This window comes from Lutra lutra, chromosome 14, assembly GCF_902655055.1.
Source record: "Lutra lutra chromosome 14, mLutLut1.2, whole genome shotgun sequence".
Classification (NCBI taxonomy): Eukaryota; Metazoa; Chordata; class Mammalia; order Carnivora; family Mustelidae; genus Lutra; species Lutra lutra.
Window position 1 is genome coordinate 88760136 of NC_062291.1, and position 14741 is coordinate 88774876.

The 14741-nt window shown below is 56.8% G+C and overlaps 1 protein-coding gene across 1 annotated transcript; it reads right to left on the minus strand.

Annotated features, from left to right (window-relative positions):
* Window positions 1-2420: 2420 nt before the first annotated feature.
* On the minus strand, window positions 2421-11399 carry CALY (calcyon neuron specific vesicular protein). Its single transcript, XM_047702769.1, is given in 9 exon segments — window positions 2421-2567; window positions 2798-3147; window positions 3340-3453; window positions 4022-4135; window positions 5197-5355; window positions 11099-11149; window positions 11152-11211; window positions 11213-11284; window positions 11287-11399. Coding segments are annotated over 8 exon segments (978 nt in total). The 5' UTR covers window positions 11368-11399; the 3' UTR covers window positions 2421-2567; window positions 2798-2820.
* Window positions 11400-14741: the final 3342 nt, after the last annotated feature.

Genomic DNA, 14741 nt, shown 5'->3' on the forward strand with positions numbered 1-14741 from the left:
TGGACTCGTGGGGATTGCATCTGTGCACACACACACACGTGCACACCCATGCACGTGTGTATATGTGCACACCCAGATGCACGGAGAGGAGGGAAACGCAGGTTGTGTGTGTGTGACTGTGAACATCGTGCGTCATGTATCACATAGATCACACTGGCCCGATGCACCGAGGGGGCCGGAGGAAAGCCCGCGACCAGCGCCCAGACCCCCGTAGCACCAGTCAAGCCTGGAGCACCTTCGTGCCAGAAAGTTAGGAAGCGCCCAGAGACTGACTTCCCTGAGCCAGATACAAAACAATGTGAACACAAAAACAAATACTGACGATGGGTTTAGCTGATCAAGTAAGATGGGAATCAGTAGGCCACACTGATGTATAAAAATGAAAGGGGAGAAGGGAGAGCTTTTCTTTATGGTAAATGAATAGAATGTCAACTAGCTAAGAGTAGAAAAAATGCTGAATTCAGACAATCGCCGCTTGGAAAATATAGCATGACTGATTCAGACAAGGATTGTCAGTGGATGCTAAACGAGGGAGGGGTTGGTGAGGACCAAGATAATTACATCGTCTCAGAATATCTTCCCACAAAATGTGTATTAATTTCCAAAGGGCAAATGGTAAGGTCACGAGGCTCATCAAAGCTACCTTAGCCGAGTGATCTAAGTCAACCGTGGGGCAGACAAGCAGACCTCACGTGGCTCCTGATGTCACACCCATGTGACACTGAGGGGGACACGGCATCACTCCTGGGGATGCAGCCTCCAGCTGCTCACGACAACACGCCTCACGCACGTAAGCTGAGGCCAGTCTACAGATTACCTGGCCTGCGTGCTTCAAACCGTGAAGGTCACCACAGACAGACTGAGCTGCCCCAGGGGAGAAACCAGTAAGGAGGATGTGGCCGGGCTCTTGGACCGCATCCCAGGCCAGATTTTTTTTTTTTTTTTTTGCTATGAAGGACATTGTTGAGACAGTTGGGAAAATATTACTAAGGTACACGAATTAAATAAGAGTATTGTATCAAAGTTAAGCTCCTGATTTTGACCATTGCACAAAGTGACGTAAGAACATGCCCTTCTTGGGAAATCCACACTGAGCTATTTAAGAGTTAAGAGGTGACTTTCTCTCCAAGGCTCAGAAGCACTTCAGTCAGATGACAGTCAGAGAGCTGGTACCTGCTAGAGAAAGAGGGAACAGGGGGACAGATGACAGGTCATGAGTGGCAGGTGAGTGGATGGATGCATGGAGGGCTGGCTGGACAGACAGGAGCCCAGTGATGATAGACACAGTACTCACAGCCCAGCCCTGACCTGTCCACCCCCATGCCCCCCACCTGGCCTCCAGCGTGTCCGTGGTTTCTCGGAACACTTTGAACACCTGTCTCACTTCCTGGTCACTGCCCCCTGTTCCAAAGCTGCTCAGACCCCTCACCTTGCCTCCTTGGTCTGGAGGCCAGATGGTCCCACGTTGTCTGAGTGCTGGGCCCTGTGTCCCCCCACAGGACAGCACTAGGGCCAAGAGGGGCCTCCTCCAGGACTCTGACCCATGTCACCCAACACTAGGTGACCCTGTTGAAAAAGCCTGTCTCTTTCCTGTCTGCTTCTTTTGCATGAGCTCCCAAGGCTGTCGTCCCTACCCCCATCCCAGCCCTTAGTGCTAGGGCCTGAGCTCACCTCTCACCAGGTGGGGTATCAGGGCCTAGGATCAAAGCCCTCAGAGGAGGACAGGTGCTGGAGTAGGGGCCATGGTCAGGCCTAGCTGGGCAGGAGCAGACCTGGGCTTCACAGGGCTGAAGCAGAGGGGGAGGTGGGTCGCGCTGTGGGCTGGGTAAACAGACTCTTGCCGACTCCAACACCCTCGGACCTCCCACCTCCTCTCTCGCTCCAAGGGAGTGGGAGATGGGGGTGCTCTGGGAGCAGGGAGCCCTCTCATGTCCCAGGAATGGGCTCACGTCCCCTCTTCCAGGAGGCCCAGGGCCCCGTGGATCCATGCATTCTCTCATTTCTTCAGTGACTCTCTGCTGTGGGCGAGGCGGTTGGGTTGGGGTCGGGAACTGGGGGTGCTTGCCCAGAACAGGGGGTTCAGCCGCTCCTGTCCAATGGGGTGGGGGAGCCCAGCCGCAGCAGGAGGAAGAGGAGCTCTGCTGCAGGGAGGGCTGGGGGCAGTCAGGGATGGAGCTCGGGTCCCAGAGGATCCCCGGAACAGCTTGTTTCTTGGCGGCGAGCTGAGCGGAGCGATGGGCCAGACAAAGCGCTGTCCACGCTGGGTCTTGGCGCCCAGGCCGGCTCCCCGCCCCTCCACCGGCTCTTCGGGATCCCTCAGGGGTCCCTCCGGGCAGTGGCGGGAGACAGGACGCCCTCGCCGGGGTTGGGAAGGCAGGAAAGAGGCCCGCGGGGAGGATGCTCAGGAGAAACACGAGACCCAGGCGGATGTGAATCTTTACTTAGAGAAAAGCAACAGAGCTACAAGCTCGGGCTGGGGGCAGGGGCATCAGCGAGGAGTCCTGGAAGCAGGCGACCACAGCATGGGAGAGCGTCGGGCGAGGGCGGTCACAGGTGCCGGCGGGGCGCTGCCAAGACAGAGGGGAGGAGGGGGAGAGCAGGCGCTGCGAGGGGGCAGGTGACCCCCCACCGCCCACCTGCGTGGGAAGGAGTGCGTGGCTGAGCCCCCCGCCCCTCCGCTTCCAGGTCGCGGGATCCCCCCCCCCCCCCCCCCCCGGCTTCCAGTTCACCGGACAACGCCCCCCCCACGCCCTCCATCAGTCCCCGCCCGGCCCCCAGCACCCCCCAGCGCACCTACCCGGGCTGCAGGCTCCGAGGCCATCACTGGGGGGCCGGGGGCGGGGCGCTGCCAGCGGCCTTCTGCGCTTCCTCTTTCTCTCCCTGCGCCGAGACCTTGCTGGGGGGCTCGGTGGCCGCCCCCGCCCCCGCCGCAGCCGCCGCCCCCGCCGCGCCCGCCGCGCCCGCCTGGGTGGGCGCCTTGGGCCCTTCCTTGACGGCGCGGTAGCTCTCCCCCCAGGCCGCGGGCGTCTCGGTGCCGTGCTTGCGGCTCAGCGGGTAGGCCCCGATGGCCGCCAGGATGCTGCGGTGGCGCTCGGGGTCCATCTCGGTGTAGTACATCTCCAGGGTCAGCGGGGTGCAGATCTTGTGCTGCGGGAGGGGGCGGGTCAGGGGCAGCGGGCGGCGCCGGAGGGGGTCTTCTCTGGGTGGGGGAGGGCAGGCAGCCCACCTCCCGGGCTTTCCCGGGGACACCCCGCCCAGATGGCACGGAGGGCATCGCAGCGCAGGAAGGCCTGGACTGCCCCACTCCCCAAGCGGTCCCGCTGCTCCCCCAGGCCTTACCCGAAGCAGGAAGCCGTCTGGGCAGGTGAACTGGTCATACCAGATGGCCTTGTACATGATTAGGACACAGCCCAGGAGCGCCATGGCAAAGGCGATCATCCGCGCCGTGGGCAGCTGCAGGGGCGGGTGAAAAGGAGAAGGACGCCATGGAGGGGGCTGTGAAGCCCTGCGAGGGCCAGGGCAGCCATCAGGGGCTCAGTGGCCTCTGGGGGCAGGGGCGCTTCTAGCTCCAAGCAGGGGAGGAAAGGAGACGGAGCACGTTTCACTGATGAAAAACAAGCGGCTTTAGAAATGGTATGCTAAAAATAACAAAAACCATCGTTTTCGGAGAAAAAAGTATTAGCCAGATATGTGGCAGAAGTGGCCTTCCGTACTGCATACCGAACCCCAGTCACTAAGGAAGAGACACGTGAGCCCCTGGGAAAAACGGGGCCCTCGCAGGAGCAGGGGTGGCCCAGACTGTCTCTGGGCAGCACCTCTGAAGACAGCGGCTACCCTCACCCCCTTTATAGCAGGAGGAAGGCTTCTGACTGGGGTGAGAGCACGTGAGCGAGCAAGGGGCCTCCAGGCAACCTGGCTGGCGTCTGGCCTCCACACCTGCAGCTGCCTGCTCTCCATCTCCCCTGCCCTGCCTCCCCCTGGAAGTGACCACTGGGCAGCATGGGACGGGGTGGGAGGTTACCCTGCGCCCTTCCTCTGGGTGGTTACAGGCCAGCTTCTGGGCCTCCAGGTCAGGAAACTTCTTTGGCTGGTCCGGGGAGGAAAGCTGATACTCCGTCTGCGTCTTGATAACCACCTGCAGAAAGAGATGACCCAGAAAGACCCTAAACTGGGAGGACGAGGAGAGGTTCAGGGGCCGCTGCCCATCAGTGCTGTGGTGCTGACCGGCTGCCAGGACTGTCTAGTGGGCTAGGCTCCCCTGTTTACAAGCCAAGGCTAGGGGAAGAGGGATGCTGGATGCCTGCTGGGCCATGGCGGCCTTGGGGCCCACAGATGGAGCCCCTCAGTCTGCTGGCTGCCTTCAGTTCTAAGGGTGTCAGCTCTCCCTGCTAGGAGCTGCCCCTGTAGCTGTTCCACAGCTTGGCTCCTTCCTCCAGGAAGTACACCTCCCCCTCTGGCTCCCAGAGTCTCCAGGCCCCTACCACGAAGCGGCCCAGGCAACTCCAGTCCTGTGCTGTGTGAGTGCTCCCAAGGGGCAAACAGTGGGCCCACCTGTCTGTTGAGAACACGGTCCAGAACTAGAGCAGACACCACTGAAGCCTGCCCAGATCCCTGGAGAACTGCCCTCGGCCAATGGGCACACCTGTCAATGCCTGAGGTCCCCACCCCATGGTCCCCAGCCGAAAGTTGACTGACATGGGTACAGATGGCTGCCACCTGCCCTCCTGCTGGGACAACTCCTGGTGATGGTCACACTCCAGAGCGCAGGTGGGGTGAGGCAAGGCCACTCCAGAGCTGGGCCTGCTTCCTCCAGATTCCTCCAAAAGCTGCGCTCTCTCAGTCACGGCCTAAGGACCCTGCCTCGGGCCCGCAGGGAAGGCATTTTCCTTGCTGAGACCCTGCCGGGTGGCACCGTGAGTTGGACACTGTCTGCAAGATGGCATGTGAGTCCTGACGGTCAGCCTGCAGCCAGTCCCCCGCCTCACAGTGCACAGGTGACTCTGGGTGACCAGCTGGAGAGCTGACCAGTTCGCACAGAGAGCCTGTGGCCAACTAGGGTTTTGGCCCAGCCCAGCCCTTCCTCTGCTTGCTCTCCTGTGTGTTGGGGGGAGACCACATCTAAATAACCCTTAGCCCACGGCCCTCTACGCCCAGGGCAGTCTTGGAACAGCCCTTCGTGCCAGCTGAGGCCCTCACCTGGTCAGGGAAAGGCGGCTGGAGCTGGCTCACATCCAGGGGGCTGATCAGAGGGACGCTGTCCGTGGTAGCCCCGTCCTGGTCCCCGGGGTCTTTGCCCGGCTTGCCAGAGAAGCTGCAACCCAGCTTCACCATGGTGAGCGGTGGTCCTTGTCCTGTCTGGAGGTAGTCACATGTCACTGCCCACTCACCACCTAGCAGATGTCCATGCGAGCTTGTGAGGCTGGCCCCAGTGGACACTTAAAGGTAGGATGCCCAGAAGAACTTGTATTCTCTGGATAAGTTTCTGTGTTATCATGCCAGGGCAGGGAGGCCATGCACAGACAGGCCCTCCTCCGAGGTCGAATTGGGCCTCTGTCCCTTCCCGCCTTCTGGTCTCCCCATGGGCCCTAGATTTGGGCACCGGGTGGAGTCTCTGACCAGTGAATGCCCAGGCACTCAACACTGGCACAGTCCACTGGGCCAGCAGGCTCTAGCGCATATCCTGAGAGCAGCTACCTTGCTCAACGACAATGACCCCCAGGGAGCCTGGGGGGCTCAGTTGGTTAATGGTCCGAGTCTGGATTTCAGCTCAGGTCATGATCTCAGGGTCGCAGGATCGAGGCCGCATCTGGTTCCCTGCTCAGTGGGGAGTCTGCTTGAGATTCTCTCTCTCCCCGCCCCTCCCCCACATCTCTTTCTCTTAAATAAATAAGATCTTTTTAAAAAGTCATTTGATTAATTTCAATAATATCTGGAAAAGTATTTGACAAGATTCAACATCCATTTATTATTTTGAAAGTCTATTAGCACTCTAGGGGCGTCCTTAATCTGATTGATAAAGGCCAGCCACAAAATTCCCTACGCCAACCCTTACTGCATATGAACAGTGAAAGCTTTGCCTTCAAGATGAGGAAGGAGATAAAAAGGCCTTTTATTATCAGTTCTATAAACCATGGTCCTGGAAGTCTGAGCCAAGCTGTAGGGGAGGAACAGCGGATGCGATAAGGCCTGGAGATCAGGTGATACTGTCACTGCTCACGGATCGGACGTCGTGTGTGTAGAAAATCCACGTGAATCTGTGGACCCATGACCAAGACTGGAGGGAGAGTCCAGCAGGGTCCGTCCAAGGCTTTTAGGAGTCATTATATTTCTATGCAGCGGTGACAAAAAATTAGAAAATACATTTTTGAAAGACTCCATTTAAACAGTATTGGAAATGTCAAACGCTCAGGAGCAGACTTAAGAGAAATGGGGGAATTCCACATGGAAAATCATGAAAGACCTCAGGCAAAACATCATTGACTAAGACGAAAGGAGACCCAACTTCCTTAATAAGTGGGGAACAAAACCGTCATGGATTTTGGAAGGTTCCAAGTTTAAACATGTCCTTTTCCCCCAAACTGTATCTGTAGGATGAATAAATGCCAGTGGACAGCCCAGCAGAATTTCTGTGTGTGTGAACTCGCCAAACATCGTAATTTTGGGGCAAGAACACGTGTGACATCTTGTCACAGAGCAAGAGGGGGACTCATCGGCAGGCGTCCCGCTTACACGGCTGTGTGGCACTGATGTTGGTGCACAAAGCCCCATGTGACGCACACATGCACAGACCACGGACTTGTGACAGAGTTGCTGTGCAAAGCAGGGGGCATGGCCACCTGTTGATAAACAGATGTCCGCACGGAAAACAGGGCACCTAAGCCCTGCCTCCCAGCACACACAGAAATCTACTCCAGGTGGGTATGCCTCCGTTGGGAAGGCATCTTGAAAATAACACAGGAGAATATTTTCCTGGTCTGGGGGGGGGAAGAGTTCCTCAATATGAGAATTAAGTATCAACCATAAAAGGACTACATTAAAATTAAGAACTCCCACTTAGCAAAACATAGCCTCCAAAAACGGAAACAGAATGCAAGAGTGGAGAAGATATTTGGAACATGTCGTAGCAAAGGACCTGAGGCTCATCCAGAAATGCTCAGGTCCTAACCCCCACTACTTGTGAGTGTGACCTTACTAGGAAACGGGGACTTTGCTGATGAGATCAAGTGAAGATGCCGTCATACTGGATTACAGGGGCCCTAACCCAATGACTGGTGTCCTTGCAGAAGGGGGAAATTTGGACACACACAGGGAGGTGGTCATGTCCAGAAGGAGGCAGGGGTCAGAGGGAAGCATTCACAAGCGAAGGGATGCCTGGGGTTGCCAGAGCTGGGAGAGGCAGGAAGGATCCTTCCCTAGAGCCTCAAAGGGAGCACGGCCCTTCCCGGCCCTTGATGTCCAGCTTCGTGCCTCCAGCGCCTGTCAAAGAAGAAATGTCCGTTGTTTTAAGCCACCCACTAGTGCTCGTGCCTGACAGCCACCCAAGGAAGCCGGGACAGGCAGATGTCTGTCTAAAGTGTGTGAAGAACGGCTCCAGCTGATAAAGAGGAAGAAAGAGAAACCTAATTGGAAAATGGACAGAGAAGGGTTTCAAAGGTCCATGAATACTAAAAAGCTGCCCCCTCATTCGTCCATGAGGGAGACAAATTAGAACCAGCTTAAGGAGATACACCAAAGCCCACCCAAGTCCAGGAGAGCTCAAGGAACGAAGGATGCCATACAGGTGGTGTGGACCCACATAATCCACACTTGTCCAACTGTGACCAGCCCTCACTCCAGGCGGACACCCAGCAAAGAGACAGGGCTCACACGAACGTGGAGAGCAGCGCTGTTCCCAGAAGCACTCACGACCACGCAACATCCGGAGGAAAGCAAGTAAATGGATGGGGGCATTCCTACCCAGTGAAGGGTCATAGCTGAAGGCAGGCACAGCCCCAAAGCCCACCAGATGAGGCCAACAGAAGCCAGGCACAAAGGCAGGTTCAAGAACAAGCCATCTCTAACCATAACCTTTAGGAACCAATCACGGGCAATTAGGGACATGCACTCTGGGGGTCCAGAGGAATTCATTGCTTCTGAATCTGGAGAGTCTGGGGGGGGGGAGCTTTGGGGGAGGTAGCAGCTTTAGGGAGAGGTGGGGATTTCTAGTCTTCACTTGGATGGTGGATGACTGGGGAGCACTTACCTTCAATCATCAGGCTGCACGTCTGTTTTATGTCCTCTTCTGAATAGTCATTGTATTTCACAACAAAAAGTGTTCCAAATGATTGAAACCAACAACCAAAGGACAGCAGGTTGGTGGCGGAGGCCCAGCTACCCCATACCCTCCCCCAGGATTTGGACCCTGATGTTCTCCTGAACAGAGAAAGTGAGCCCCTTGGCCACGGTGGCCTGGTCGTCCCTCGACTACCTTCCTTGTGAGGACTCAAGGGCAGAGCCCCAAGGGCTCTGCTCCCATCCCTGGCCACCGCCTGCACCCATCCTACAAAGACTGCTGTGCCTCTGAAGCCCCAAACTTCTGCCCCAAACACCTCTCCCTGTAGCAGCACCCCCCCCACCCCAGCACAGGTGCCCACCAGGCACAGAGGTGACCCAGCCTCTCACAACCCAGACGCCAGGACAAGCAGGGTGGGACTACGTGGTGGGGGCGGGGGAGCTCCCACCCAGAGCAGAGAGATGCCCAGGATGGAGAGTGTGCACAGTGCTGGGCAGGGAGGTCAGGGCTGTGGAGGACGGGGCGGGGGGGGGGGGGGGGGTAGCAGGAGCCGCACTGTCGGCCCTGCGAGATGCAGCCGGCTGGGCAAGAGGGGGCACCCCCTCGTGGGCTTTCCGCCACGGAGGAATGTCCCCTTAGGGCCCTGAGCTGGGGCCCTTCCTTGGATTTACGCACCAGGCCCAGGGCCCTTACAGGTCAGCAAAGCGCCCCCAACTCCACTCCCTGGCTGGAGGACTTTCCCTGAGGAGAGTGGGGCTTGGCAGGGGAGCGGCCTGGGGAGGACTCACTGACGCCTCCGCACCTGGCCCAGACAGGCGGGCGATGGGTCATTCTTCACGCGGACCCCGCGACAAGGTCCCCTCTCTGTGAGGCAGACGGACACGGGGACATTGGAGTACGAATATAAAGAGGTCGGGCTTTCCAGTGCGAGGAGGAAAAAGGCTCAGCAGCGCAGGCAAGGTGCCACGGAGGTGGGGACTGCAGGGAGGAGCTGGGCGGAGGAGCGGCAAGTGCCCAGGGCTGGAGGAGCTCCGCAGGGGCGGGAGGGGTGTGCCGCTCCAGTGCGAGGGGGCCGGGGGCCTTCTGGCGGCAGTGCCCCCGCGGCTCACCAGTCCAGCCTGCCATTTGCAGGGCAGAGCGCGGAGGGGCAGAGCGTGTGACCGCCCCGCAGCCCCGCAGCCCCCAGCTCCGCCAGTCTCGGGTTGGTGGCCACGCCCGCTGGAAGGCTGGGCCCGGGTCTGCACAGTCCCCACAGGAGGCCTCCTCGTACCAGGAGCTCCGCCTCTGGGGTCCTCTAGGAGCCAAACCTAAGCTCCAACTCCTCCGACAAGGCGTGACGTCTATGTTACGTCACCGCGGGTTTCCATGGAAACGGAGCCGGGGATGACACATCTTCATGAAGGAAAGGGGCCATTTGGGGCCTTCCGGACTCTGCGCGTCTGGTTCCAGGCCTCATGCCCCAAGCAGAATGCTGGGGAAGGGGCTGGGCTGCGTGTGCGACCCCCTCCCCCGAATTCATCTCCCTTGCTGAGTCATGGGGGCCTCCGGGAAGGCTGGCTGGGCTCATTCACACGACAGACACAGAGCTCCGTGGACTAGGGGTTCGCCCCCACTCCTCCCGCTGCCCCCCCAACCCCGTCCGCCCTGCGCTGTAATAGTGTCTTCTCCAGCGGTTCATCTGCTCCTACCCGCCGTGGACTCGTGGGTGGGGGCGGTGCATGCTCCTCTCCGACGTTTGGGGAGGGGGCACGGGACAGGTGGGGAGGCTGTGCGGACGGACCGACGCACGCATGGAGAGGCGGGACGAGGGCCCTTCCTTAGCTGAGCGCACTACGGACACCCAGCGGCAGATCCGCGGTCGCGGACCCGCGTTCACCGCCCCCGTCATCTGCTGCGTCACGCAGAAGGGCGCGCGCCCGTGCGGAGGGGCGCGGGCTTGTGCGGTCTGGGCTCGAGCGTCCCGCGCCCGTCGGGAGCGTGCATGTCACTGCGGAGCGCTGGGCACTGCGTGCTTTGCCGAAAGCCAGCGGAGCACACGCCTCCGCCCCCGCGCCCCTACACCGCCCCCCCGCCCCGCCCCAGCCGCTGCCCTGGGGCCGTCCTGGGTTCGGCTTTTGGTTCTAGGGTAGGTGAACTGCGAGCGCAGCCCAGGGAGGAGGGCTCCTGGGAGGAGAAGCGCGGGCCTGCCCCCAGCTTTGGCTTCCCACACACCAGCCACCTGTGGCCCCGCGTCCAGGGGCTGCGGCAGGTGGTTCTGGAGAAATATCTCTCTGCCCGCCTCCTGACCGCCGCTCAGCCGCCCCCGCCACGGCCACCCCGCTGTCGGTGCCAGCAGAGCTTCTCCGTGGTCTGGTTCCTCCGCCGCTTGTGCCTCCGCGCCCCGCCACCCACCCCCGCCACTCCCCCTGCCCCAGCTCTCTCCCACCCTCAGACAGAGCTGAACGGATTCTGGAACCGGCACCCCCTCCCCACCTCGGGGACGCCCACCTCCCAGTGGCTCTCTCAGACCGTGGCGGGCGCCCTGATGTTCAGCAGTCCGACCCCCCACCCCCGCGCGCCCGCCAAGCTGCCCCACTGTGCGGAGATCCGGGCAGCCGTCGGGTCTGTGCAAGGCTGGATACCTACGGTTCTTCAGGAAGGTCCAGGCAGTGGCTCACCCGGCGGAGGCCCCCAGATCGTCCGGGAGGCCTGGGGACAGCTTCCCCGCTCCCGTCAGCCGAGACCCCAAGGGAGGACCCCGGCTCGACCTGGCCGCCATTGGGTCAGCCGCAGTGACCCCCCCCCATCCCTGCATACGCATCTCGCACAGGTGCACCGCACACGCACCTGTACACGTACCTCACACACCCGTGCACACTCCCCTGCACACACTCTTGCACACTCCCCTTGCCCCCGCTCCACAAGGAGAAAGGTGGAAATGGCTCACAGGCGGCTCCAACGGGCAGCTGCTGCACGATGCGGTCGCAGGACGAGGATGCGGAGGAAGGATGCGGTTCCAGACGCTTCGCAGCCCAGCCGGGGCGGGGCGGGGGAGGGGCCGAGCCGAGACCGAGGCTGCTGTTGCCTGGGAGACGCAGGCGGAGGGACGGGAGCATTTGCGTCTGCAGCCACCGCTGCGCTCCCACTGCGCCCCCCCCACTGGAGCTGTGCGGGGTGGGGTGGGCATAGCCTACCACGCACACATCACACATTCACACCACCTCACTGCAGGGGAGCGCACACCCTGGCCAGCCGAGCCTGGGCGGCTTCTCGGCCTGGAGGTATCTGGGCTGCCCCCCACCCTCCACCCCCGACCTTGGTCAGGTGCTCAGACTTTCCTTGTTGCTCGCCTTGGTTTGGCCTTCACATCCCGGGAGGAAGGCCTCCTCCTCATGTCTCAGCGCCTGAAGCCCCTGGGCCGTCAGCTTTCCCAGGGCAAGCCTGTCCTTCTCGGGCACCGTTGTGCCTGAGCCCCTGCATCGCAAGGCGCCCGGTAGGCATTTGTCCGGCCATGGAGTGCGGCGCTCGGCCTGGCTGGGGTCAGGCTCCACATCCCCGGCTCCCAGCCGGTGGAAGACAGCAAGGAAAACAGCATGTTACCAGCGATTGGCCCCTTCTGCTGCTGAATAAAATGTGAATAAAGCCACGGTCTGGCTGGGCCCCTTTTACCCACCGGTGGGCGCCTGACAGTCTCCAGCTTTGTCTACAGTAGACGGTGTTGCTAGGAACGTCATACATGTGTTTGTGTGGACATTGGCCTCACTTCTCTGGGTAGGTACCTAAGAGTGGAATTGCTAGGCCAGATGGTAGCTTAGGTTGAATTTTTAAGAAAATGCTAACCTTTTCCCAAAGGGGCTGCACCATTTTACACTGGCACCGGAAATGTCTGAGGGTTCCACTCTCTCCACCTCCTGCTAACACTTGTTACTTTTTGCTAATAGCCAGATAGCCGTCTGTGGTCGTCAGCTAGGGCCACCAGGACCGAGTGCCACGGACTGGGTGGCTACACCATGGGTTCCTGCGATGCTGGAGGCTTCAAGCCTGATACCAAGGGCAGGGCTGTTTCCTCTGAAGCTTCTCTTTTGGGGTTGTCTTCAGATGGCCGCTCCTCTGTGTGTGCCTGTTTTCATCTCCTCTTCTTCTTCTTCTTCTTTTTTTTTTTTTAAAGATTTTTATTTATTTATTTGACAGACAGAGATCACAAGTAGGCAGAGAGGCAGAGAGAGAGGGGGAAGCAGGCTCCCCGCTGAGCAGAGAGCCCGATGCGGGGCTCGATCCCAGGACCCTGGGATCATGACCGGAGCCGAAGGCAGAGGCTTAACGCACTGAGCCACCCAGGCGCCCCCCTCATCTCCTCTTCTTAAAAGGACACTAATCAGAATGGATTTGGCCCATGCATATGACCTCATTTTTTTTTTCAAGTTCATTCATTTAAGTAATCTCTACACCCAAGCTGGGGCTTGAACTCAGGACTCTAAGGTCAAGAGCCGCATGTTCCCCTGACCGAGCCAGTCAGGTGCCCCCCAGAGGACCCCATTTTAACTTAATGATCTCTTTAAAGATCCCATTTCTAAATACAACCACATTCTAAGGTGCTGAAGATGAGAACTTCAACATAGGAATTTTGGGGGCAGCAATTCTGCCCTAACACTGACCTAGAGGGCATGTAGTGATATCACACTGTGTTTTGAACCTGATTCTAGTAACGAATTAGTTATTGATAACTAACGATATCAATAACTAATGAAGCTAGCTGAGTATCTCTTTATGGTTTTATTAGCCACTTACATATTTTTGGTGAAATACCTGTTCAGATGTTCCGAATATTTTTCAGTCGGGTATTTTTGTCTTACTATTGAGTTGTAAGAACTCTTTATATATTCTGGATACAAGTCCTTTATCAAATAGATGATTCACAAACAGTGTCTCACAGTTCATGATGTGTCTCTTCACGGTCTCGGTGGTGTCTTCTGAAGTGCAGAACTTGGTCATTTTGATGAGGTCCAACATCCATTTTTTTCTTTTACGTACCATGCTTTTGGTGTTGTATTTAAGAACTCTTTATCTAACCCAAAGTGATGAAAATTTTCTCGTTTATTTTCTTCCAGGGGTTTTATAATTTCAGCTTTTACATTTAAAAATGATGCATTTTTTTAAAAGAATGATGCATTTTTATTTTTTTTTAAAAATAGGCTCCACCCAGCATGGAGCCCAGCGTGGGGTTGAATTCACAACCCTGAGCTCAAGATCTGAGCTGAGATCAAGAGTCAGACACTGACCCCACAGAGCCCTGCGGCGTCCCACACGTGAGTTTAGATCTGTAACTTCTCTCAGCGCTAGTCTTGTGCTTCTTTCATTAGATTTGTTCTTATTATTTCATTGTTTCCAGTGTTATTATGAATCAACTTTTCCCATAATTTCAATAAAATTTTTCATTGCTAGTGTATAGAGACAACTGATTTTCGTACGTTGATACTATATCCTGAGATCTTGATACTCGTTTATTTATTTTTAGTAATTTCTTTTTGGATTCCTTAGAACTTTCTAAATATGGGATCACATCCTCCTCAAATAAAGACGGTTTTACTTTTCCATTCCAGTTCAAGCGGGTTTCTTCTCTTGCCGCACTGCTTGGCATCGACTATACGGCGCTGAAGAGCTGCGTCTTCATCTCCAACCCAGTCTTAGGGAGAAAGCTGTCCGTCCTACACTGAATTCGGGTTTGCTGTGGTGTCTTGTACATGTCTTCTCATCAGGCATGTTCCTAGAACAGTTCCTAGTTCCCAGCCTTTATCATAAGTGGGAACTGGACTTTGTCAGATTCCTTTTCTGCATCTATTAAAATGCTCATGTGTTCTCTGTCCTTCATTTTTTTGGGGGCTCGATCCCAGGACCCTGAGATCATGACCTGAGCCAAAGGCAGAGGCTTATCCCACTGAGCCACCCAGGCACCCCTCTGTCCTTCATTTTATCAGTATAGTGCAACATAGTAATTCATTTTTGAATATTAAATCAATTTTGCCTTCCTAAAATAAATTCCTTTTTATGTGTTTTAGTATTTTATTAAGAGTTTGTTGTCGGTGTTCATGAGGATACTAGTCTATGCTTTTCTTTTCCTTGTAGTGTCTTTGCCTCTGCAGTCAGGGTGACACTGGCCTCCTAGGGTATCCTCCTTGGACAATTTCTATTGATCCGTCTTTAAGAGTGGATCTAACTTAAAGATATTAAATGCTTAGGTGTGTCTTCTACTGAACCCTCTAGGGAATTTTTAAGTTTTAGTAATTATGTTTTTTAATTCCAGAATTTCCATTTGATTCTTTAAAAAATTCTGTTTGTTGAAGTTACTTCAGACATTTCATTATCCTTCCCTTTAGTTATTTACCGCAGGCTCCGATCAGCTGTTGTTCCCAAAGCCCGACATCCGGGTTGGCTCAGGGACACTTTCCATTACCTGCGTCCCCCTAATTGTGGTCATGCTTCTCTTGTTTCT